The sequence below is a fragment of the Capra hircus genome, chromosome 16 (assembly GCF_001704415.2).
Source record: "Capra hircus breed San Clemente chromosome 16, ASM170441v1, whole genome shotgun sequence".
Lineage (NCBI taxonomy): Eukaryota > Metazoa > Chordata > Mammalia > Artiodactyla > Bovidae > Capra > Capra hircus.
Genome location: NC_030823.1, coordinates 67,590,193 through 67,617,193, shown reverse-complemented (window position 1 = coordinate 67,617,193; position 27,001 = coordinate 67,590,193). Strand labels below are relative to the sequence as shown.

At 39.9% G+C, this 27,001-nt stretch overlaps 1 protein-coding gene across 1 annotated transcript in view; it reads left to right on the top strand.

Moving 5' to 3' along the window:
• CENPF (centromere protein F) overlaps positions 1 to 27,001 on the top strand; it is a 64,561-nt gene that overhangs the window by 17,934 nt on the left and 19,626 nt on the right. The window contains exons 8-13 of the mRNA XM_013970408.2: positions 7,102 to 7,227; positions 8,330 to 8,458; positions 10,282 to 10,404; positions 16,178 to 16,313; positions 18,165 to 21,562; positions 22,821 to 26,108. Coding sequence (XP_013825862.2) covers positions 7,102 to 7,227; positions 8,330 to 8,458; positions 10,282 to 10,404; positions 16,178 to 16,313; positions 18,165 to 21,562; positions 22,821 to 26,108 — 7,200 coding nt within the window. The remainder of the gene's footprint in view (positions 1 to 7,101; positions 7,228 to 8,329; positions 8,459 to 10,281; positions 10,405 to 16,177; positions 16,314 to 18,164; positions 21,563 to 22,820; positions 26,109 to 27,001) is intronic.

Below are 27,001 nucleotides of genomic sequence, written 5' to 3'. Positions count from 1 at the left end.
ACTTGGGGAAAAAATGTATATTCTGTTGTTGAGAGCAATATTCTAAAAGTGTCATTCAGTTCAGTTCAGTCTCTCAGTCGTGTCCGACTCTCTGTGACCCCATGAATCACAGCACGCCGGGCCTCCCTGTCTATCACCATCTCCCGGAGTTCACTCAAACTCACGTCCATCAAGTCAGTGTTGCCATCCAGCCATCTCATCCTCTGTCGTCCCCTTTTCCTCCTGCCCCCAATCCCTCCCAGCATCAGAGTCTTTTCCAATGAGTCAACTCTTCCCATGAGGTGGCCAAAGTACTGGAGTTTCAGCTTCAGCATCAGTCCTTCCAGTGAACACACAGGGCTGATCTCCTTTAGAATGGACTGGTTGGATCTCCTTGCAGTCCAAGGGACTCTCAAGAGTCTTCTCCAACACCACAGTTCAAAAGCATCAATTCTTCGGCGCTCAGCTTTCTTCACAGTCCAACTCTCACATCCATACATGACTACTGGAAGAACCATAGCCTTGACTAGATGGACCTTTGTTGGCAAAGTAATGTCTCTGCTTTTCAATATGCAGTCTAGGTCGGTCATAACTTTTCTTCCAAGGAGTAAGTGTCTTTTAAGTTCATGGCTGCAGTCACCATCTGCAGTGATTTTGGAGCCCAAAAAATAAAGTCTGACATTGTTTCTACTGTTTCCCCATCTATTTCCCATGAAGTAATGGGACCGGATGCCATGATCTTCGTTTTCTGAATGTTGAGCTTTAAGCCAACTTTTTCGCTCTCCTCTTTCACTTTCATCAAGAGGCTTTTTAACTCCTCTTCACTTTCTGCCATAAGGGTGGTGTCATCTGCATATCTGAGGTTATTGATATTTCTCCCAGCAATCTTGATTCCAGCTTGTGCTTCTTCCAGCCCAGCGTTTCTCATGATGTACTTCATGCATATAAGCAGGGCGACAGTATACAGCTTTGATGTACTCCTTTCGCGATTTGGAACCAGTCTGTTGTTCCATGTCCAGTTCTAACTGTTGCTTCCTGACCTGCATATAGATTTCTCAAGAGGCAGGTCAGGTGGTCAGGTATTCCCATCTCTCTCAGAATTTTCCACAGTTTATTGTGATCCACACAGTCAAAGGCTTTGGCATAGTCAATAAAGCAGAAATAGATGTTTTTCTGGAACTCTCTTGCTTTTTCCATGATCCAGAGGATGTTGGCAATTTGATCTCTGGTTCCTCTACCTTTTCTAAAACCAGCTTGAACATCAGGAAGTTCACGGTTCACGTATTGCTGAAGCCTGGCTTGGAGAATTTTAAGCATTACTTTACTAGCGTGTGAGATGAGTGCAGTTGTGCGGTAGTTTGAGCATTCTTTCGCATTGCCTTTCTTTGGGATTGGAATGAAAACTGACCTTTTCCAGTCCTGTGGCCACTGCTGACTTTTCCAAATTTGCTAGCATATTGAATGCAGCACTTTTGCAGCATCATCGTTCAGGATTTGAAATAGCTCAACTGGAATTCCATCACCTCCACCAGCTTTGTTCGTAGTGATGCTTTCTAAGGCTTACTTGACTTCACATTCCAGGATGTCTGGCTCTAGGTGAGTGATCATACCATCGTGATTATCTGGGTCGTGAAGATCTTTTTTGTACAGTTCTGTGTATTCTTGCCACCTCTTCTTAATATCTTCTGCTTCTGTTAGGTCCATACCATTTCTGTCCTTTATCGAGCCCATCTTTGCATGAAATGTTCCCTTGGTATCTCTAATTTTCTTGAAGAGATCTCTAGTCTCTCCCATTCTGTTGTTGTCCTCTATTTCTTTGCATTGATCGCTGAGGAAGGCTTTCTTATCTCTCCTTGCTATTCTTTGGAACTCTGCATTCAGATGCTTGTATCTTTCCTTTTCTCCTTTGCTTTTCGCTTCTCTTTTCACAGCTATTTGTAAGGCTTCCCCAGACAGCCATTTTGCTTTTTTGCATTTCTTTTCCATGGGGATGGTCTTGATCCCTGTCTCCTGTACAATGTTATGAACCTCTGTCTATAGTTCATTAGGCACTCTGTCTGTCAGATCTAGTCCCTTAAATCTATTTCTCACTTCCATTGTATAATCGTAAGGGATTTGATTTAGGTCATACCTGAATGGTCTAGTGGTTTTCCCTACTTTCTTCAATTTAAGTCTGAATTTGGCAATAAGGAGCTCATTATCTGAGCCACAGTCAGCTCCTGGTCTTGTTTTTGCTGACTGTATAGAGCTTCTCCATCTTTGGCTGCAAAGACTATAATCAGTCTGATTTCGGTGTTGACCATCTGGTGATGTCCGTATGTAGAGTCTTCTCTTGTGTTGTTGGAAGAGGGTGTTTGCTATGACCAGTGCGTTCTCTTGGCAAAACTCTATAGCCTTTGCCCTGCTTCATTCTGTACTCCAAGGCCAAATTTGCCTGTTACTCCAGGTGTTTCTTGACTTCCTACTTTTGCATTCCAGACCCCTATAATGAAAAGGACATCTTTTTTGGGTGTTATTAGCTCCTGTTGATTAATGTTCTTTGTTGAATTCCTCTTTATCTTTACTGATTTCCTGTCTAATTGCTTCTAGCAATTATTGAGGGAAGGGTATTGCAGTCTCTTATAATTGTCTATTTCTCCTTTCAATTTTATAAATTTTTGCTTCACTTATTTATAGTTCTGTAGTTTAGTCCATACACATTTAGGATTGTTATGTCTTCTTTTGGATTGACCTTTATAATGTAATATCCCTTGTGTCTGTGATAATTTTTTTTTTCATTCTGTGAAGTCTATTTTATCTGGTAGTAATACAACCTCTCCAGCTTTCCTTTGGTTAAAGTGTCATGATGTATTTCTTTCTATCGTTTTACTTTCAGCCTATCTATACTGTTAAGTTTAAAAATATGACCTTACTATTAATTAAAAAAATAGCCTGATGTTAGTTTTGTAGGACAGCGCATAGTTGGGTCATATTTTTTAATCTACTCTTTTATTCCCTTTTAGAAACACTGTCTCTATTAATTCGTGTTTTTAGACCATTTATAGTCAATATAATTATTGATAAATCATGACTTAAGTTTTACATCTTAGTTTTTGTGTTTTATTTCTTTCATTTTCCATTCGGCTGTTTTCATTTTTTCTGCCTTCCCGTAGGTTACTTGAACACTTTTTAGAATTCCATTTTGAATTATTAGTAGTTTCTGAGTATATTTCTTTGTGGGGCTTTTATGATTGTTCTAGATAATGTATGTCTACATACAATTTATCAGTTTATTGGTGTTGTCATTCTATCAACTCTAATAAATTATTGAAAGTTTGCTTCTCTTTTTGTCCTTTTATCCTCCCCTATTTATAGTATAATTTTCTTGAGCATTTTTTGTATATACGTTTAGAGACACATCAGGTAGTGTTACACTTTTGCTTTACTTGTCAAACATAATTCAGAAAACTGAAGAAGAAGAAAAGGAAAGCCTATTGTGTATGCATTTATTGGGTATACGAATGTTCTTATTTTCCTTCCAGATTTCCTTCTTTCATCATTTCCTTTCTTTGTAAAGAACATCCTTTAACCATTCTTTTAGTGTAGCCACAAATCCTCTAAATTTTCTTTTGTCTGGGAATGTGTTTATTCTTGGAAGATATTTCTGCAGGGTATAGGATTCTGGGTTAACAGTTTTTTCTTTCAGTACTATCATGCTTTTTCTTAGGTCTCGAAGTTTCTTGTTAATCTGCGTTTTTCTCTCTTTTCAGAGCTTTGTTATGTGTGTTTTAATAAAACATGTGGGTTTTGGATTGTTCCTGCTTTGGGAGTTATAGGGAAATGTTCATCTCTTCCGTATTCCTGGAGGTGGTAGTCCTGCTTCATTTTTAGAATTCCTCTAGTGCAGTGCTTTCCCCAGAAACATTCTCGACAACTTTGGGTTAGACATATGATGAAACATGACCTCCCTTGATCTGTGTGTATATTTACTCTCTTTGTGCAGTCTGGGTTTGTATGTGATTCGGTTGTCTTAAGTTAGACTTGAATTCAAGCCCTGACTCTATTTATTCTCAGTTTTGTTACTTTGGAGCTATTTAATTAACTTCGGAGCTTCAGTTGCCTAATCAATAAAATGGTGTTAGTAATAATGCCTTTCTCATAGGATTGCTGTCAAGTTTTTATAATTTTTATAAAGGCTTTAGCATAGTGCCTGGCATATGGTGAACTTATAATAGTTGTTATTGTTATATTGAGTTCCTAGTCAGCTTGGTTCATTTTCAGTTGCATTTCTGCCAACTCAGGCTTCTTTTGTATATGAGAATTATGCTTATTCTTTTACACGTTGAGGGCTTCCCTGGTGGCTCAGATGGTAAAGAATCTGCCTGCAGTGCAGGAAATCCAAATTCAATCCCTGGATCTGGAAGATTCCCCGGAGAAGGGAATGCTTACCCACTCCAGAATTCTTACTTGGAGAATTCTATGGACAGAGGACCCTGGCAGTCTACAGTCTATGGGGTCACAAAGATACTGAGCAACTAACTTTTACATGTTGTTTTGTTGGTTTTGGTGTGACAGGATCACCAGATCCTTCTCTCTAGCATATATCATGAGGTCACTTACCAGATCGTGAATTAAAATTTTTGAATAGGACAGTGCTGAAAACGTAGCTTTTGCTTTCTTCCTATTAGAGACTTCCCTCTAGATTCTTAAGACTCATTTATTCAACGTTTTCTAGATTCCATTTTTTTCTCATAAACTACGAATCCACCTAACTGAAAATTCAGTCTGCCTTTCTCTGTCTTGTCTCTAAAGATAGTATGACCTTGTCCAATATGTTGCTGAAATCAGATTATCCTTTGCTTATGCTGTTTATTCCCTGATCTACCTTTAGAATTACCTATTAAATGAAATGGAGCTAATTTAGCCAAAGTCAACCACGTGCTTCAGTAAACATACGCTGTTTCTAGTATGCTTCGTTTCCAAGTATTTACACACCATTAGGATACAAGGTTTGAACTCATGTAGAGACAGAGTGTTGGGGCTGGGCAGCAAATCTGGATTTCATATGTTATGGTTAAAAACTCAGGCCCAGAGTACTGAGCCTGTAGGGTCTCTATATACATACTGTTATATACTCTCTACAAACTGTTAAAGGACTAGAGCCTTGAACCCTTTTTTAGAGTATTATGGAGCATTCATGACACCTAGTGGCCAGGTACTTGTATATGGGTGGTGCATCATAAATACCAACATTAAAAAAAATCTAAATAAAATATAAATTACTCCTAAAGGCTTTTTTTTTCTTAAACCAACTGTTTGTACAATAATAAGAAAGTATTATTGATTCTGAGATCTTGTGGGTTGCAGTTTGAGGGAGTGCCAGCAGAGGGCGCCAGGGATTCATTCATTTATTCTGCTGTGCGTGGTTTCGCCCACCTCCCCGAGAATTGTCAAAATTTTAGACCATCATTTAGGCAGTGATTTTTGTCTTAGTTGCTTACTGCTGTGTCCCCAGTGCCTAGCATAGTGCTTGACATATTTGCTGAGTTCATATTTATTACTGGTAGAAATAATTTCTTTCATACTTTTTCTTAGGGGTTTAAAAATTCAAGAACAATAAGGATAATGATGGAGGTATCTTAATGTTCAAAGCAGTGAATTAATTCGAACTACTGGCTCAATATTTTACTTTTTAAATTCAGGATCTTGAAAGTTCTGATATTTGCAAGATCAGACCAGCTTTATCTTTTCATCTTTGGTTAGTTAATAATTGGTGTCAGGTCTTATGGGAAAATTTTACATAGTGGTTTCTTTTCCTCTTTGTTAAATTTCTAATAGTTCTAAATGGGTCTATAATGAGTCTCAGAGAAATGTATTAGTGGAGAGATTTGCCACACTGGGGTACATTTCTTTTGGATCAGGAATTCTCCCCCAGCAATGTGAGTTGTTCTTATTCTTCCTTGGGAATTTAGAGTTGTTTTGTAGGGCAGTTCTAGGATTTGAACACCACAGGGAAGAATTAGAGGAATGGGTTTTAACACTTTGAAGATTTAATTTTAAAGAGGATCCTAAATTTCAATGTAGTTCATGTTTTAAAAATGATTTTAAATATAGCTGGCTGTGTATAAAAAAGAATGGAATAATGCCATTGGCAGCAAACACGGATGGCCCTAGAGATTAGAAGCAAGTCAAAGACAAAGATCACATGATATCATTTATATGTGGCATCTAAAAAATCATACAAATGAACCTATTTATAAAACAAAGACTCACAGACATAGAAAACAAATATATGGTTACTAAAGGGGAAAGTAGTGGGGAGAGGGATAAATTGGGGATTTGGGCTTAACAGATACACACTACTATATATAAAATGGATAAAGAATACAGCACAAGGAACTGTATTCAATATCTTATAATAATCTATAATGGAAAAGACTGAAAAAGAATGTGTGTGTGTGTGTGTGTGTGTGTGTGTGTAATTGAATCACTTTGCTGTAACACTGTAAATCAGCTATAGTTCAGTTTAAAAAAAGAGATAACCGGCTATATAAGAAGGCGAGTGAGTATTCTTTGTGTTGCTTTTGGCAGCTTGGTTTAAAACCCATTGTGATACTCTCTGGAGTGCTGTGAACTTCCAAACATTAAAAATGACATAGTGGGAGCATTGTGGAGAGATGCATATTAATATTTAAAATTTCTCACAAAATCTGTTATGCTTGAAACAGACTACGCATGAGGATAATAGGTACCCTCTGGTTATTTTGCAGCCTCTAATTTGCACAAGTCAACATCACTGCATTTTAACTTCTCATTTCTGTATGACAAAATGTTAGGTGACTCAGTATTCAGACACACTGATTTCTTTTACGGCACAACTTATGAAGGGCTTATTTAAATAGCCTATGTAGGTTTATATCCTTGCTGGTATTTCCCAAATATAAATATATGTGTGCTAAAATAATTGTAGTAGTTTTGGTATTTGGCTAATTGTTTTAGCCCCAACTTTGTATGATATAAAAAAGTCAAAACACAATGTTAAACTTGAACCAGATCGTGGGACTAATTTTTCTAAAATTCAAAACGTTTACTTCTTTCCAAGAATAATTTTTGTTTTGTGTTGAACGTCTTAATTTGTTTTAGTGTACTGCTTTGGAACAAAAATTGAAAAAATTGACTGAAGATCTGAGTTGTCAGCGTCAAAATGCAGAAAGTGCCAGATGTTCTCTGGAACAGAAAATCAAGGAGAAAGAAAAAGAGTTCCAAGAGGTAAGGTAAACGGATTCATGAGGAGTTTGTCCAGAAGGCTCTTGTGGTCATTTCCTCGTTTGATCATTTGAGAAGAGGAGTGTCTGTCATCATTTGGGATGTCCCACTGGAGGGGAAATGCTGTGTGTGGAAAAGGTTACTGTACTTTCCTTCACACTTTTCCATCCTGCAATTTTTGATTGGAGAAGGGCTTTAGAAATTTTTTTTTTAATCCATGTTTTCTGATTTGTTTGAAATTTGATGCCAAGTAGAAAAGGATAGTATTTCTTGTTTCAAACACTCTGTGTTGTAAGGGAAATTATATTACATTCTACAACTGGTGGTTTGTTTTTTTTTTTTTTTACTTTTTTACAAGTTTTCTTTGTTTTTTAATTTTTTGGCCATCCCCTGTGGTGTGTGGAATATTAGTTCTCCAACCAGTGATTAAACCTACACCTGATCCACCTTGGAAGGTGGAGTCTTCACCACCGGTCCACAGGGGAGGTCCTTCCAGCTGTTTCTAAAGTCTGTGAGTTAATGTCTGAAGGGAAGAAGTTGGCAGACAAGTTAGGGCTGATGATGCACTTGGATAAATCTTGGTTTCAGTTTCAGGTGAGTTAGCCTGGAAGTAGGTCTGTAGTCCTTCAGTGAGAGTTATTGGAATTGTTAATCTAGTGTCCCTTTGTGGTTATCAAAGTTAATTGGTGGCATGTACTTTCTGTTATTCTCAATGGTCAGTGGTGTGTGATACTTGATGTCTTAAGCTCCCTTTTTGAGTGTGTTGATTTCTCAGTGGAGTTGTGACTGGTTGGCTCTCAGCCCTACCCTTTTGTTCCTGGGTACCTCAGAACAGAGGTGATTCATTTAGGATGGGGATGAGGTGCCAACAGGCCAGTTTCCATGTGTTCTCCTGGTGGACTGCTTCCTCTTCCGCTCAGAAACTGGGATCTGATTCCTGGGACCGGTGCTAAGGCTGCCTGTGTTGGTCATCAAGTAGATGCCGACTGGCTCCATCCTCTCCTGTTCTTTCAGAAGAGCAGTGCCTGGAGGATGTCTGGGTCTCGCCCTGGGCTCTCCCTTGTTAACCAGCGTCTGTTGGATACATTTGTCTTTCACTTTTTAGGAGCTCTCCCGTCAACAGCGTTCCTTCCAAACCCTGGACCAGGAGTGTACTCAGATGAAAGCCAGGCTCACCCAGGAGCTACAGCAAGCTAAGAACACATACAACATCCTACAGGCTGAGCTGGATAAAGTAGGGTGCTAACTTATTTCTCCCTCCTCCGTAACCTCCTCCCCCACGTTTTAAAATAACATGTCATTTCTGTACCTCAGTGGAAATAGGATTCCTTTAAAGGAAAAAACTTTCCTCACTTTCTGTAGTTATTAGAGTGGAGAGCAAACTGAACCTCTCTGGGTCTGGGTGTTCTCATTTAGAGAAAGGGGACGCCGAGTGGGGATCTCAGATAGGAGGGTCTGTGGGCGTCTCTGATATTCTGGTGGTTCTTGGTCATGCCACCACATGGGAGCTCTCCTAAGTGTGTATGCCGCCAGGCAAAGCGCTAAAAAAATATATAATTTACTTTTTTAACACCCACTGCACAAATGATTTCATCCAGATTTTTGGCTTTCTGACTCTCCATGTGATAATGACACCCATATTTAAATCTCCAGCCTGGATGTCTGGTCTGAACTTCAGACTTGGGGGTGTGCATCCAATATTTCCACTCACGTTTCTAACAGGCATTGCACACTTAACGTGTTGTTATTGGAACTCCAGCTTTTTTCAGACTTGTTCTTTGCTTAGGCTTCCTTGTCCCAGTAAATAGCAATTCCATTCTTCACGTTGCTTCGGTGAAAACCTTCCTGTCATCTTCAACTCCTCTTTCCTCTCATATGTCAAAGTAATCCCTTAAAACTCTGCTGACTATACCTTTATTTATTCACACACACACATACACGTGAGTGTATATTTGCATGCATGTGTATATATGTGCTCTAATACACATCATCGCCCACCTGGGTTTCTGTACTAGCAGAACCCTCCTGTGTCAGGATAAATTTTTATGGATTATTTATTGGCTGTCCTCCAAGATTAAAAAAACAATGAATATTTACAGATGTATAATTTTTTTTTTCTTGCTTGTTTTAATCTTTGCTAAAAAAGGAAAACTGTCTGAGCTTCATCCTTGTCAGATGTTTTGCAGTTTACTTGTTTTCCCTACTGATGGGTATTGAGGTTTGTGTAGTACCATTGGTAGTATCACTGGGCAGGTAAACGTGTGTGGGGCTGATGTTTCTGTATGACAGCTTCCTGCATGTGACATTGGTGGCCTCTAGGGCAAATATCTTCTCATATGTGACAGGGTACTTCCAAGCCGCCCTCCAGGAGAGTCATAGCAGTTTACCTGACACCTGGTGTAAGAGGCCTGTCACCTCCATCCTGCTAGTAGTGGACAGTCCTGGTTTTAAAAATTTTGCCAAAGAGTGAAAAATGTTATTATTTTTTAATTCACACTTTCTTGATTACCACTGAGGTTATTTCTTTCAGAGAGTCACTTGCCATGTGTATCTTTTGTATAAAATTTCTATTTCTGTCCTTTGCTCATTTTTAAATGGGCTTGCTTTTTTGTACATTGAATCATAGCTATGCTTTATGGGTTATATTTTGGGAATATCATTTTTATTCTGTTGTATTATTGCAAATGTGTTCTCTTAATTTGTTTTCCCATCTTTTGTTGTTTATTTCTCATCTCATTTTTTTAAACAAATTTCAGTTGTTTATTACTATTTAGTTGTTTTATTTCTTGTGGTTATTTTTTTTCTTTTGTGATTTCCTCCCCAAACCCAGCCGTATTCATCAACATGTGCTATTGCCAAGTGATGTCATGGGTTAACATGATGGTATTTTAAGTTCAGCTTCTAGGACCATGTTAAGCTATAATATATATAGTATGTCTCAACCAAAGTAGATTGCTTCGGTTCTTATATTCCATGACTTTTTTATTATTTAAGAATATGAATAGCTATTGAAAAGTAAAAACAAAAATGAAGCTTTGCCTTGTTTTCTCTTTGTAGGTCACGTCTGTAAAGCACCAGGTAGAAAAAAAATTGGAAGAGTTTAAGCAAAATCTCAGCAAAACTGAACAGGCCTTACAGGCAAGTCAGACCAAGGAAAATGAGCTGAGGAGAAGCAGTGAGGTGAGGAGCAGAGAGCATTTATTTGCTTCTGTGCATGAGGAAGTGTGAGGGTTAAAGAATTTCTGCACCATTTTCCTGTAGTGTTTTTCTTTTTTATTTGCTGGAAGTATTACAAAGTGTTTTGTATATAATCTATGACATAGAACATAAGTGGTTTTTTTCACTTTCTGTTCTGATGTAACTTACTAATATGCATCTAACAATTATAGGAAAACATGACTTATAGTAAGACCATTTGGTACTATTCTTTATTATTTTAAGATAGATTTAGACCACCTGCGAGGTGGAAGGATGGAAGAAAGCATGCGATTTTCTTTTCTTTTTCTTCTTCTTAATTTTAAAATGTATCTACTTTTTGCTGGACTGGGTCTGCACTGCACAGGCTTCCTCTAGCTGTGGTGGCTTTTCCTGTTGTGCAGCGGGGCCTCCAGGGCACTCAGCCTCCGTGGTTGCAGCACGCAGGCTCACACAATTGCCCCATGGCATGTGGGATATTCCAGTACTGGGATAGAACCAGTGTCCCCTGCAGTGCAGGCAGACTCTTAACCATGGGACCACCAGGGAAGTCCTGCCAGGGGCTTTCTAAGTGAAAAGTAACAAAATTAGTGATAGAAGGTATGATTTAAGTCCCCTTTCCAAGGGTTGGCTTTTGAGTCATCAAATATTAAAAACCTTGTGCAAAGTGATAGACTTAAATACAATTTTTTTGACAGATAAAGGGTTTCTAGATTTAATATTGTTACAAAAGCATTAACTAATAATTGTATGACTCTGGCTTCAACAGTCACACACTGACCTTCATGTTAAGCCTGTGCAGGCAGGGGCGCTGCTGTCTTTGTAGAGTCATGGTCACGATACACCTGGTGGGTGCGGTTTCCCAGTGACGAGGGTGCATGGAGTAGCCTGATAGCGCTTCTACCAATAGATTTATCCGTATTTACTTTAATTTGCTTCTCTCTGAATTTATCTAGTTGCTTGGAGTTTATTTTAAAGGACTTAATTAAAAACCAGTTAGGGACAGTTAATAGGATGAAACAATTTGAATAGAACCATAAGTCAGCCTCATAGTTTTATGAAGAAGCATAACGGAACAGTAGAAGTTTCTTCTCCATCAAATGCCACAGGGAAGACTATTTTTCACTAGTTTTAAAAATATTTTTAAAAGTATTAAATATTAAATCTTTTACATATCTAAAATTACTTATTAGATTGTACAGATTTTTTTTAAAGTTCTTTGTAAGGAACAGTGATTTATCCAGATGAGGCAAGTCTAAATGTATTTATCCTCTCAGCTTCAAAAAGTGTATCGGTTCTAGAATCAGAACATCTGTCAGTGGCAAAGAAGAGGTTGTTAAAGCAGCTATAGCCTCAGAGGGGTAATATTGCTGGAGAGAGGCGGCCCCAGCCCCAGCCGCCTGAGTAGAGGAAAGCTTCATATCAGATGATGGTTTCATCAGCAAACGTTTTTAAATGGAAGCGTTTGTTTCAGCAAAACAAATGTTTGCCTTTTGGCCAGTGGGGACCAACCAACAGATGCTTCTGCTAACATTTCCACAGGCAGACTGGCACCAAACTCTTCCCTCTCTGAGCTTCCCTTTCAGCCAGGAACTCTCCTGCGACTCCACTGGCTGCCTGGTGGAAACATTTTGTAAAAGTGATTGTCTGGTTAAATGAATCCAAACACTCTTTAAACGGTTTGCTGGGCCAAGGCTGCATAGCGAGCTGGACATATCTTGCAGGTGTTTCTGAAGACTCATGCGTCCCTGCAGGGTCTGGTTTGTCAGCCGAGGAGCTGTCCACCATGAAGTCGAGCTGTGCTGAGTCAATGCCAGTCATGTTTTGCTCAATATTTCATGAAGTTCTCTGTCTAGTGAGGGCAGTCATGGAGGTGTGTAGCACAGGGCCAGAGAGTTCATTTAGAATTAGTCTTCAATGCATGTTTGTGTATATGTGTTTTCTTTTGAGAATAATATCAGAAATTCAAAGGGCTTAGCTGGCTTTCACATTTTGAATTGGGATTGGAATCAGAAAAACAATCTACCCAGTTTGACGAGTGGTATAACTTTGTGGTAAAATGGTGGCTTTAGACGAAGTGAGATCTGAACCTGCTCTGTGGCCTTGGGATCATGACTTACCCTTTCTGAGTGTGACTTGCCTTATCTCCATATGAGGACTAATAGAACCCCTCTGTTTTCAGAGTTGAGTTAATGATTAAGTATTGTATGTCAAATGCTTAGACCTGTGCCCAACCCATAAGGGCCCTTTGGTCTTGATAACTGTTAGAAGTTTTTTGGTGTGACCACTGTTTGCTGTCACCCCGAGGCACAGAAAGTGAGCAAAGGACATGGCATTTGAGATTTTTCACATTTAAAATTATAGCCGATTCTAGTCTATCACTCTGGGTGTCTTTCTGTATCTAATTATAAGTAAGTGCAAGCAAGTTGAGTGCGCTGATAGGTTTTGGATGCGGAAATAATGTGACAGTTGTATCGAAATGTTCCTTGTCCGTGTTTAGCAAACTAATATGCCGCTCACAATGAGAGATTATCAGTAGTGGAAACGTGCTTTAATGGCCCAATCAAGGGTAAAGTTAACATTTAGTATCAAAGTGAATGGAGGGTTTAGCTAGGCTGCTCATCCAACATCTAGTGCCAGCCCCACAGCACTGGGGTTAGACGATCATAAACTGTCATTTGACAGCCAAGACGAGGGAACACTTGCTTGGGGACCTTCCTGAGCGTGGGGACCTGTATGACACGGGGTCCTCTAAGGGACCTGGTCTGGCAGGCAAGAATGATGGGGTGGAAGGGGAGAAACACATCCTTTGCATCCATCCCTGGTTCACCATATAGACTTTGCACCAGCAGGGGATGTATTAAGCTTCATTCATGGGTGCCATCACGAGATGCCACACAGTAGCTGAAATGTGTTTTGTCTGGCCCTAGGAAATGACACCTCCCTTGCTGCTTCTAAAACCAAAGTTGATCTGGGTGGAATTGCTTGCTAAGCTCTAATGCTGGCTTGTGGTTTATAGGGATTTTTGTTGTGTGTTTCCAGACTGGTGCCCAATTTTTCGAATCATGTTTGGTGGCGAGAGATGCCTGGGAGACTGTGTCCTGGTATGCTTAACTCATTGTTGGTAATGAGCTACCCAATCAAGTCTTAAGTGGTTGTAAGCTGTGCAGAAAACTAATTGCTGATGGATGGCAGCCTACAGCTTCATTTTCAGATACTCATTTTCTAAATTCTGGCCTTTTAAAATTCTTGGGTTGGCCACAGCTATAGCATGCTAAGCCTCAGGGTCTCGGGGTTGGCGGAATGTTTCTTCATTTGAAACAAATATTTACGGAGCTAAGGCCAGAATAAAGGCACGTTAATCTTTCCACTGGGCTTAGTGCTCACTTAAATGTCTCCAGTTATGGACGTGATAGATAGAGACGAGCAGACACATAAATATGAGTTGTCCCCCTCCCTCCTGGGGTCTCTCCGTCTTCTTTTCACCTTCCTCCTGCTGGGATGCACCCAGCTTTAGCTTTCTTGTCACACCTCTAGATGTAGATGCCATTTGATTCAATGATTTTTTTTAGAGCAAAAAATACAAGTTGCAAAATGTATCAAAGATGGTTACATCCTAGTTACTCTCATGTTGAGCTCATTTAGCTGATCTTAACATTGGACACACAGAGTCTAGAGGCTGTTGAATATTAGGAAGAAACACTACTATTAATGCCCCATTGCCCACATTACAGTGAGTTAAGGTATTTTTCCTTTCACGTCTGTGATCTCATTTGAGAGGTGATTATTCTGAGTCTGAAGAGCAAACAAGTGATGACACATTCTCTAGTTGAATAATGCTCGTTTAAGTCAATCACATCCTTGCACCTTAGTGATCATTCATCCTGTGCAGAATTTCACAATGACTGGTATGAACGTCAGTCTTGACATGAGTCGGTGCGGGCCTTTAGTTCTGGTGGATCTCTTAATTTGATAGAGTCTCAGTTGAGCACATGGAAAGGTGGGAGGATCAAGACAAAGGAGACAGAAATATAACTGCAGCGGGCTCTTAAATTTTGATGATGAAATGAACATATATACACGAACACAGCAGCTGCCAGCAAGTTTTCAAGTACTTTGTACCAGCCAGATTCTCCCTCTTCTTGAATTTGGCTTTGCTACATCAGTACCCATCTGCTGGTAGTAACCAGACTGATAATTGAAGGCAGGCTTCCAGCACCACGTTGCCAGGGCCATCTGTTTTCTAACGGTGCAGTAGGGTTTTGGAGGATGGGTCTTAACTGTTTCTTTAAGAATTCAAAAATTCCCTTTACTTCTCAGAGGAATATTTTTCTAAGTGTGTTTGTGTGCTTTTAAAATTAGGCTTATGAGTCTCCCCTCCCCACACCACTCCGAGGATGGGGGTTGCTTAGTTCTGTCAGTTTGTCATGATACATGCCAATTCCCAGTGATCCAGAAGGTGCCATATAATATAGGTTGAAATAATTAACAACTGTAACATCATTGAAGGTTGAACAGCAGTTTGAGGAATATGGATAGAGGATTTGTAATATTTATTATGCAAGTCACATGGTTAATAAGAAGCATTTTTATTCAGCAGACAAATACTACTTTGTTTTAAGACTAAGAAAAATAGGTCTCCCTAGAAAACAGAGTGAGGATGCATGTGTCTGTCTGCTAGTCTATGGCACATCGGTGCACGGCTCTTCATTTTATCAGGTGCCCGCCAAAGGACCTGTCTTCACTGGGAAGCCTCAGATTCCTCCATCTAGAATTGATCCTTCCATGTTCCAGCCCTCTCATTTCCCATAGCACACTTCATCTCTCTTGAGCATATAACACATCCTGCCATGTATTACAGAGAAGGTGATGGCATCCCACTCCAGTACTCTTGCCTGGAGAATCCCATGGACAGAGGAGCCTGGTGGGCTACAGTCCATGGGGTCGCTATGAGTCGGACACGACTGAGCGATTTCACTTGCACTTTTCACTTTCATGCATTGGAGAAGGAAATGGCAACCCACTCCAGTGTTCTTGCCTGGAGAATCCCAGGGACGGGGGAGCCTGGTAGGCTGTGCCGTCTATGGGGTCGCATAGAGTCTGACACGACTGAAGCGACTTAGCAGCAGCAGCTGCCATGTGTTAAGTGATGGCCCCCTGGCAGGTACCTGTCCTGAGGGCAGAGACTGTCTTAATTTGTAACTGCACCTTTCATAATGCCCATTCCAACATCTTGTACATTGCAAACTTTAATAAACATTTCTTAAAGGTAATTTACTCATAAAGACATTCCCCTATAGCAGTGAAACTTAAGATAGTTTTACAAAAAAACATCAAAATCGTCACGTGAATTTTTTTTGGTTCATTAGCACTTTGGAACTTTACAAAGATGTATTTGATTATTTAGGCATGATGTAAACTTGGAGCGATTGTTTCTTTGGTAAGCTTGTAAAAAGGGTTTTCTTTATATGCGAATGTTTTAACAACCATAGGGACACCCAGAAAGTTCAAAAAGTAAACTTCTTGAAGGAAAAAGATTATCATCAGTTTTTAGATTTTGTGCTTCTGACTTCTATTTATAATATCATTTTATTGAAATAAAACTATCTAACTTCATTGCTCGAAGGGCAAGTGTGGTTCCTCCCCTAGTGAGAGGCACACATGGTCCCATGAGGCAGAAGTCCCACCAAGGCAGAAGTCCTGAGTTGCTTGAGCATCTGTCTGGGCAGTAAGATAACTAACTAAACCTGTCTTTTAGGAAATGAAGAGGGAAAATAGCCTCCTCAAGAGTCAGTCTGAGCAGAGGGCCCGAGAAGTCTGCCACCTGGAGGAGGAACTGAAGAAGGCCAAGCAGTGTTTGAGTCAGAGCCAGAATTTTGCAGAAGAAATGAAGGGTGAGTGGCGTTTTAGAGTTCGTTCTCTAGGCTGATGTTCCCTCGAGGGAGGGTGGATGTCATTAGAAACTTCTTTGAATTTTTCCATATCTTCTCCCAGAGAGATGTCAGCAGCTGATGTGGAAAAGTTTTTGCTTTTCCACTTTTTAATTTCCAGAGTGATAGTTGGACTTTTTTTTTATTGAAACACATAGAGTCCCCAAATGCCTGGTTTTCAGCACTTTGAAACCAAAGGGGTAAATACTTTCCATACAAAAGTAACTTGTTGGTGCTGTCTCATTCCCCAGCGTGCTATTTTGTGTCTCAAGCGTGTTTGTTAGTTATATCCAGACGGCTCATCTACTCACCCATTACTGTTTCCCTTATAATGGAAAATTCTGTATTAACTGCATGTTTTCCCCGCCCTTAGTGACCATTGTTTTTGGATGGCTTACTTGACTGAATGATTTTATTTCCTTACTTTCTATATAGCCACAGAATGATGCTATGTACACCAAATGATTCCACTGTTTGTTTCACATTTATTTGTATGTGCCATGTGACTTTATTTAGATTTATTTTCTCCCCTGGGGTGTTTGCACGTCTTGGATTTCTTTTAACCTGAGCACTTCTCTGACTCTTTTCTTTTTTTTAAATTCTAACCTCCCCATACAGCTTTCAGTTTTCCATGGCAGGAGGTAGAAATATCAATCTTCAGATTTTTTGAAAGAAAACTATAGCAAAAGAAAGAGGGTGTTTTTTTTCAGCGTTGGTCTCCAGTGTCATTGCTTGAGGCTCTCCCAAGCAAATAGCCCCTATGGCGCTGTCTCCAGCAGCCATCACTCTCATTAGGTAGATGGAGATGAGCGGGCTAAAAAGAGGAATTGCTGTCCAGTTGGTATAACACCTGAGTTTATAATACATGCTACCTTTTTCATCTACTACTGAGATTCTTTAAGACTTCCTATTGTTGAATGAAAGCCATGTGATTATTCTCAACTCGGAGGGATCCGTGGGCAGAGGGGAGTTTTTAAGCAGAGAACAGGCAGTGATGGAGTCTACGACATCTTCCTGATGACTCTCATCTTCACAGGTACCACCCTGACTCTGAGGGGCTGGGGTGTGGGCCATTGCTCCTCACTGACATTCCTATGTTCGCCTCCAGAGCTGCTGATATATAGAACCATGTATACTTTGGGGGAAAAAAATGTACAATTTTTAATTGAAGTATAGTTGGTTTACAATTCTGTGTTAGTTTCAGTTGTACAGCAGAGTGATTCAGTTACACACACACACATGCACACACACGTTTTCAAATGCTTTTTCCTTACAGAATAATTGAGTATAATTCCCTGTAGCACCACATACTCTTGTACTTAAGCTTGATCCTGTGGATTTTTGGCTAAACTGGCAAAGAAGTTATTAACTTTTCTGAGATATCGGGGATGTTGCATAGTGGTGTGGGATATTTCCATGTTAGTGCTGCTCTTGTCACACTTTTCTCTCCTTGAGTAGCTATTTCCAAAGGGAAAAAATATGATATACATAAGCATATACAAGGTGAAAGAATAAAAGAAAGTTTCAAGTGCTTAGGAAAATAACCCCTTGGTGTTTTATACAATAACACTTTGTTATGCAGCTTAGAAAGAAGATAAACAAATGTATTGCCATCCTGAAAAGGACCATTTTCTTTATATGAGCTTAGATAATTATCAGGTGGTTTACTTTCAAGGAGATATGCAGGCAGTAATGCCAATTTTTACATGACTTAAGCTGTTAGTTTTAGTTTTTTTTTTTCAGAGTTTAGAATTATTGTAGGATAAGTATTTATTAAAGCCATGACAACTTATGTATTTTTTTCTGTTTTAATAGCTAAGAACACCTCTCAGGAAACCATGTTAAGAGATCTTCAAGAAAAGATAAATCAGCAAGAGAATTCCTTGACTTTAGAGAAACTGAAGCTTGCCTTGGCTGACCTGGAAAAGCAGCGAGATTGTTCTCAAGACCTATTAAAGAAAAGGGAACACCACATTGAACAACTGAACGAAAAGTTAAGCAAAACAGAGAGAGAATCTGAAGCATTGTTGAGCGCTTTGGAATTAAAGAAGAAAGAATATGAAGAATTAAAAGAAGAGAAAACTCTGTTTTCTCGCTGGAAAAGGGAAAACGAACAACTTTTAAGTCAGATGGAATCAGAAAAGGAAAGCTTGCAGAGTAAAGTTAATCACTTGGAAACTTGTCTTAAGACACAGCAAATAAAAAGTCACGAATATAACGAGAGGGTAAGAACCTTGGAGATGGAAAGAGAAAATCTAAACGTGGAGATCAGGAACCTTCAAAATGTGATCGACAGCAAGACCACAGAGGCGGAGACACAGAAACGTGCTTATGGAGAACTGCAACAGAAAGCTGAGTTCTCAGATCAGAAACACGAGAAGGAGATAGAAAACATGTGTTTGAAAATCTCTCACCTCACTGGGCAAGTGGAAGACCTAGAACATAAGCTTCAGTTACTGTCAAGTGAAATCATGGACAAAGACCAGCGTTACCAAGACTTGCATGCTGAATATGAGAGTCTCAGGGATCTGCTAAAATCCAGAGATTCCTCTGCAGTGACAATTGAGCCTCATCAGAGAAGTCGTTTGGCTTTTGAACAGCAGTCTGCACTGAACAATTTCTTTGCAAGTATAATTGGAGAGCAAGAAAGCGTGTCTTCAGAAAGGAGTGGATGCCATGTAGCAACAGACCAAAGTCCGGAAGGTTCATCCATGTTGCAAAATAGAGTCGTTTCTCTTGAATTTTCCTTAGAGTCGCAAAAGCAGATGAACTCAGATCTGCAGAAGCAGTGTGAAGAGTTGGTGCAAATCAAAGGAGAAATTGAAGAAAACCTCATGAAAGCAGAACAGATGCATCAAAGTTTTATGGCTGAAACAAGTCAACGCATTAGCAAGTTACAAGAAGACACTTCTGTTCATCAGAATGTTGTTGCTGAAACTTTAGCTGCCCTGGAGAGCAAGGAAAGAGAGTTGCAACTTTTGAATGAAAAATTAGAAACTGAGCAGGCAGAGATTGGAGAGTTAAAAAAGAACAACCATTTACTTCAGGAATCTCTAAAGGAGCTACAGTTTTTGTCTGAAACCCTGAGCTTGGAGAAAAAGGAACTGAATTCCATCATTTCTCTAAATAAAAAGGACATTGAAGGGTTGACCCAAGAGAATGGGACTCTCAAGGAAATTAATGCCACCTTAACTCAAGAGAAGATGAACTTGCTCCAAAAAACTGAGAGTTTTTCAAACTGTATAGATGAAAGAGATAAAAGCATTTCAGAGTTATCTAATCAGTACAAACAAGAAAGGCTTACTTTACTACAAAGATGTGAAGAAACAGGAAATGCATTTCAGGATCTGAGTGAAAAATATAAAGCAGTTCAGGAAAAGAACTCTAAATTAGAATGCTTGCTGAGTGAGTGCACAGGTGTTTGTGAAGACAGAAAAAATGAATTAGGACAGCTAAAGGAAACATTTGCAAGGGAACACCAAGCATTTGTGTCGCAGTTAGCATCAGCTGAAGAAAGAAACCAGAATTTAATTCTGGAGTTGGAGACGGTGCAGCAAGCCCTACAGTCTGAGATTACAGATATCCAAAACAGCTCCAAGAGGGAGGCTGATGGTTTAAAGCAAGAAATCATGAAGTTAAAGGAAGAGCAAAATAAGATGCAACAGGAAGTTAATGCCTTATTACAAGAGAATGAGCACCTGATGGAATTAATGAAGACAAAACACGAGCATCAATGTCTAGAACTGGAACCAATTCAAGACTCTGAGAAAGAAGGAGAGAGGGAGATAAACACATGTCATGTCCAACTTCCGATGGATCTTGATGTTAAAGATACTTCTCTAGACACTTATAAAGCACAGCTGGTGCAAGGAGAATCTGAAGTCAGAAACATGGAATTAAGACTTCAGAAGAGTGAGAAGGAAGAGTGTCTACAGCACGAATTACAAGCTAGAGAATTAGAAACTGAAGATTTGCAACAAGATACTCAGTCACAAGATATTAGTAGCCTTGGAGACTCTGAAATAGATCCAGAAGAAAAATATATTTCAGTGCTTCATGAGTTGTCAACAAGTCAGCAGGACAATGCCCACCTGCAGTGCTCTCTACAGACAGCCATGAACAAGCTGAATGAGTTAGAGAAAATGTGTGAAGCCCTGCAGGTTGAAAAGTCTGAACTCATATCTGAGCTGAATGACTCAAGATCAGAATGTATCACAGCAACTGGTAAAATGGCAGAAGAGGTAGGGAAACTAGTAAAGGAAGTTGAAACATTAAATGATGAGAATGGACTTCTCCAAGGCGAGTTAGTGGAAGAAACACCAGAAGGTGAATTTGGTGAACAACAAGATGAGCAGACATCTGTGAACTTAAATCCTTTGGATGACTGTAATTTCTATGAGCATTTGACCATGTCAAACAAAGAGGTTCAAATGCACTTCGCTGAATTACAGGAGAAATTTTCATCTTTACAGAGTGAACACAAAATTTTACATGAACAGCACTGTCTGATGAGCTCCAAGATGTCAGAGCTGCAGTCTTACGTTGACACATTAAAGGCTGAAAATTCAGTCTTGTCGATGAGTCTGAGGAGCGCTCAAGGTGACCTGGTAAAGGAGGTGACACCAGCACCCGGGGAGGAGCATTCACTGTCCTTGTCATTCTCTTGTGTGACTGACAGCCCTGGTAACGCAAGTTTGGGAGAATCCTCTTTTTACAAAGATCTTTTAGAGCACACAACAGAAACGTCCCTCTTGAATAATTTAGAAGGGACTGTCTCAGCAAACCAGTCCAGTGTAGAGGAAGTCTCTTGCAGTAGTCTGGAGGAGGAGAATCTGACCGAGAAAGAGATCCCCTCTGTCCCACTGAGGAGCACTCGAGAACTTGAGACCCTCTGTCAGACGTACCTCCAGTCCCTCAAGCAGCTGGAAGAGGAAATTGAAAGTCAAGGGCTTACGAAAAACAAGGAAATCGAAGAGCTCAAGGAGTTACTGAGTTCTTCGAGGGAGGAGCTCGACTACCTCAGGAAGCAGTATTTGTCAGAAAATGAACAGTGGCAGCAGAAGCTGACAGATGTGACAGCGGAGATGGAGTCCAAGTTGGCGGCTGAAAAGAGACACACGGAGCACCTCACACTTGAGCTCGAAGTGGCGCGGCTCCAGCTGCAGGGTCTGGACTTAAGCTCTCGGTCGCTGCTTGGCACCGACGTAGAAGATGTAAGTACACGGGACTGACATGCTATTTCTCTAATCGAGCGCCTAGGAGGCATGCAGTGTTTGTTGAAATCGACATTAAATCCAAATGAAAATATTTTTAGGGTTTAAGGAAATAAGAGCAAAATATACCAAAGTTTTGAAAAAATAAGCCAGATGTTTAGGAAAATGTGTCAGCTTTATTTAGGGGGGTAATTTCTATCATCATCATCTTTAAAAATTATTATATTGGACATTACTACAGATGTTTTTTAAAATTTCCTAGAGAAAATCATGTTACGGAGTCAGAATATCTTCTTGAGGATGTCTATATATTTTCACTTTGTGATTTAATAAAACACATTGAATCTCAAACTGGCACTTCGGAATGGTAAGGTGATCAGAATTTTTACCTCTCTTACTCTCTTCAGACTGGTTTTAATGTTACAGAGTTATAGTCATGAAGCTAAATATTAGTGTTTATTTTGTAATTATGAATACTTTTCTAACAGTTTGTTTGGGTACAAATCTATGATTTGATATCAGTTATTCTGAGACACTTCTTTCTTGGATAAAAAGTTGTTTAGTTACTTATACCTTTGTCTTTTCTAGTCTACCAGCTAAACTAGTAATGGTGTACAGTCAAGGAGTCTCACTTGATTCCCTCCCTCTACCTCTGTAGAGTGGCAGGAGGCATGTGCAGAGGTGACAGCCACTGTGGTCAAAGGAGCAGATCCCCAGTTTACAGATAAGAGAAGGGGAGGTTCAAACATGTGGTTTATCCAAGAATATAGGCTGCTTATATTAAGTGATTAAGTCCTTGACCTGGAAATCTGGTCATGAAGCCTTACTGCCTTCTCTTACTGAAGAGTGTCATAAATGCTGCAGATGGAAGCTGACCATTTAATTTGGAATTTGTTAGCCTCTTACTTGATAATCCCAAAGAAAATTTCAAATTTGGCTACTTAGAATATTCCTAACAGGAAAAACATTTTGAAATGTAACGACATCACAATTTAGATGATGATCACATAAACTGACCTGAAGGCTTTGTCTTCTTGATAAATACCCAGGACCTTGCACATGGAGGACACTTCCTGAATGTTTGTTTAATTGTGTTGACTATTTGGATGGAGAGACGTGAATCTGGTAGGCAGTATGCCATTTGAAGAGATGTGTTTAGCAGGGACAAGTATCTAGTTTCCAAAAAAAATAATAAGCCTATTTATTCTGATTCTTCTTGAAAAGTAAGCTGCATTCTTATTATATTTTGCAACTACAGGCTATTCCGGGTGGAAACGATAGCTGTGACATAAGAGAATCAGAAGAATATACTTCAGAACCTAAAGAGAGGACCCCAAAGCATGAGATTCACCAGGTTTGTGAAAAAGATGTTCAGCAGGACCTCAGTCTAGAGATGGAGAAAATAACAAAGACTGCTGCAGCCAAACTTACAGAAGAATGGTCCAGAGAGCGGTCCTCAGAAGCCAGCCCTGAGGCCCCAGTGGGAGATCCAGCCCAGGGCTGTTCAAAGTGCATTTCTGAACTGTCCCTTCCTGGGCCTAATGCTTCAGTGCCTAGGGATGTTCTGGAGAATCAGGTAACCATTCAGAGTCTCGAGCTGAAAGTAAAAGAGACATCAAATGAGAATTTGAGATTACTTCATGGCATAGAGGAACGTGACCAAAAAGTTGACAACTTGCTAAATGAAATCAAAGAGTTAGATTCAAAATTCCATTTATTGGAAGTACAACTAACTACCAAGATTGAAGCATGTGTGGCATTGGAAAAAATAGTTGAGGAACTTAAGAAAGAAAAATTAGATTTAAATGAAAAATTGGCATCCTTTTCTTGTCATAACCAGAGAGAAGAAAGTTCAGGAGGTCTCACTCCTAGCTTAGAAATGGTCACAAGCAAATTGCCACATGAAGATATTGAAGATGATGTAGCCAAGGTGACTGACAACTGGAGAGAGAAATGTCTCCAGGTGGAAAATGAACTACAGAGGATTCAATCTGAGAAAGATAGCATGGAACATCACACCCTCTCTGCGGAAGCCAGCTTAGAGGCAGTTCAAACAGAGAAACTATATTTAGAAAAAGACAATGAAAATAAACAAACAGTTATAACCTGTCTTGAGGAAGGACTCTCTGTGGTCACAAGTGAGAGAGATCAGCTTCGTGGAGAGTTAGATACTTTGTCAAAAGAAAATCAAGAGCTAGATCAGATGTCTGAAAAGATGAAGGAGAAAATACGGGAGCTTGAATCTCATCAAAGTGAGTGTCTGCATCTTCAAGAGCAGCTTCAGAGTTTGGAAAAGGACTCACAGGCACTGTCTCTGGTAAAAAGTGAATTGGAAAACCAAATTGAACAACTGAATAAAGAGAAAGACTCACTTGTATGGGAATCCGAAAGCCTGCAGACCAAACTGAGTGAATCGGAGAATGAAAAGCTGGCCATCACCAAGGCTTTGGAGACTGCACTGATGGAGAAGGGCGAGGTCGCAGTGAGGCTGAGCTCCACGCAAGAGGAAGTGCACCAGTTGAGAAAAGGCATTGAGAAACTCAGGGTCCGCATTGAGGCTGATGAAAAGAAGCAGCTCCATGTCTCAGAAAAACTGAAAGCAAGTGAGCGGAGGAATGACTCGCTTCAGGACAAGGTTGAGACCCTTGAAAGGGAGTTGCAGATGGCAGAAGAAAACCAAGAGCTGGTGATTCTTGATGCTGAGAATTGCAAAGCAGAGGTGGAGACCCTAAAAACACAAATAGAATTGATGACTGAACGCCTGAAAGATTTAGAATCAGACCTTGTCACAATACGGACTGAAAAAGAAAATCTTTTGAAACAGCTACAAGAAAAACAAGGTCAGGCATCTGAGTTAGATACGCTGCTCTCTTCATTGAAAAACCTATTAGAAGAAAAGGAGCAAGAGAAAATACAGATGAAAGAAGAATCTAAAGCTGCAGTGGAGATGCTGCAAACACAATTGAGAGAGCTAAGTGAGGAAGTAGCAGCCTTATGTGACGACCAGGAGATCTGCAAGGTCAAAGAACAGAGTCTGGACTCTCCTGCCCAGGAGGTACAACAGCTGAGAAATAACATTGAAAAGCTGAAACTCCACTTGGACATTGATAAAAAGCAGCAGCTCCATATCCTAGAAAAACTGAAGGAAAGTCAACATCAGGCAGATTTGCTTAAGGATACAGTTGAGAACCTTGAAAGAGAACTCAAGCTATCAGGAGAAAACCAAGAGCATGTGACTCTTGAGGCTGAGAAGTCCAAAGCAGAAGTAGAGACCCTGAAAGCAACAGCGGAGGAGATGGACCAAAATCTGAGAGGTTTGCAATTAGATCTTGTCAATATAAGATCAGAAAAAGAAGATCTGACTAAAGAATTACTGAAAGAGCAGAGTCGAGTGTCTGAATTACAAACATTAAATTCTTCATTTGAAAACCTATTGCGAGAAAAAGAGCAAGAAAAAGTACAGATGAAGGAAGAATCTAAAGCTGCAGTGGAGATGCTGCAGACACAACTGAAAGAGCTAAGTGAGGAAGTAGCAACCTTGTATGTTGACCAGGAGACCTGGAAGGTTGAAGAACAGAGTCTGGACTCCCCAGTTGAGGAGGTACAACAGCTGAGAAATAACCTTGGAAAGCTGAAAGTCTGCTTAGATGCTGATAAAAAGCAGCAGCTCTGTATCTTAGAAAAACTGAAGGAAAGTCAGCATCAGGCAGATTTCCTTAAGGATACAGTTGAGAACCTTGAAAGAGAACTCGAGCTATCAGGAAAAAACCAAGAGCATGTGACTCTTGAGGCTGAGAAGTCCAAAGCAGAAGTGGAGACCCTGAAAACAACAATGGAGGAGATGGACCAAAATCTGAGAGGTTTGCAATTAGATCTTGTCAATATAAGATCAGAAAAAGAAGATCTGACTAAAGAATTACAAAAAGAGCAGAGTCGAGTGTCTGAATTAGAAACATTAAATTCTTCATTTGAAAATATGTTGCGGGAAAAAGAGCAAGAAAAAGTACAGATGCAGGAAGAATCTAAAGCTGCAGTGGAGATGCTGCAAAAAGAATTAGAAGAGCTGAACGAGAAAATGGCAGCCTTGGGTAATGACCAAGAGACCTGGAAGGTCAAAGAACAGAGCCTGAGTAGTCAAGTAGATTCCCTTGAACATGAGAAGGCTCAGTTGCTGCAGGGCCTTGATGATGCCAAAAGTAATTACATGATTTTGCAGTCTTCTGTGAATGACCTCGTTCAAGAAGTTGAAGATGGCAAACAGAAACTAGAGAAAAAGGATGAAGAAATCAGTATACTAAAAAGTCAGACTCGGGACCAAGAGCAGCTTGTCTCTAAACTGTCCCAGATGGAAGGAGAACAGCAACTTTGGAAGAAGCAAAAGGCAGACCTGGAAAATCTGATGGTGGAATTGGAGCAGAAGATTCAGGTGCTGCAATCCAAAAATGATGCTTTACAGGATACCTTAGAAGCTCTGCAGAATTCTTACAGGAATCTGGAGAAAGAGCTTGAATTGACAAATTTGGAAAAAACGTCCTTTGTTGAAAAAGTAAGTGGCTTTATGTCTTTACATTTGAATCTGTTGTCAGGAGGAGGGGCAGCCACTGTGTGAATTCTGTTTCCTTCTGGACAGCGTTTGCTGTATTGGATCAAACTTTGTCAAGGCTTTAAGTTTGGGGGTCTTGAACTGTGGGGGATATTGACTTGGCTCCAATAGTGAGTGAGTCTTACCTGTGGCACACACTTCCATGGGGTGCTTCTATGGATTGGCCCAGTTTTCACTGTGACACCTGGACAGGGAAGAAGCTTTGGGCTGTGTATGGTTCATTTCTTGTACATCAGAATAGTAGCCTGCATACCCATACCCAGCTGAGGACCACTGCTGTGGAGAGTATAACACGTATTAGTCAGAATCAGTAGAGATCGCTTTTGCCTCTGCCCTACCATTTTTGCCTTTAGGAGAAAGAACTGTTAAAGATACTGATATAACCAACAGAACCCTCACGGCTCCCAGGACATGTCCCTCCTAGGGATTTGGTGCTTTCAGCCCCATTCTCTTTGGGCAGTCTCCTCTTCTGTTAGCTGATGATGAAAGGGAAGATCTGCCATCAAGAAACTCAATTATTAAAGAAAAGTTAAAAATTTCCCCTATACTCACTGATCTAGGAAAGTGATTCCTTCAAATTAAGTTTTTATTGGACAAGTAGATTATCCAGAAAATACAGTCAATCATATCTCAATATTTTCCAAGAATTTCAAGATTTTGCATAGCTTGCAAGCGTAGCAGTTATGGTAGAGACAGTTAGACAGACTTTACCAGGCTATTTCAGTTTGGTGTAGGGATGGATACAAACAATCCTGCTTTAACTGGTTTTAACAAACCATCATCCTGTTTCTTGAATTTTAGCATGGCTCTAGAGAATACATAAGAGATCCAAGGTC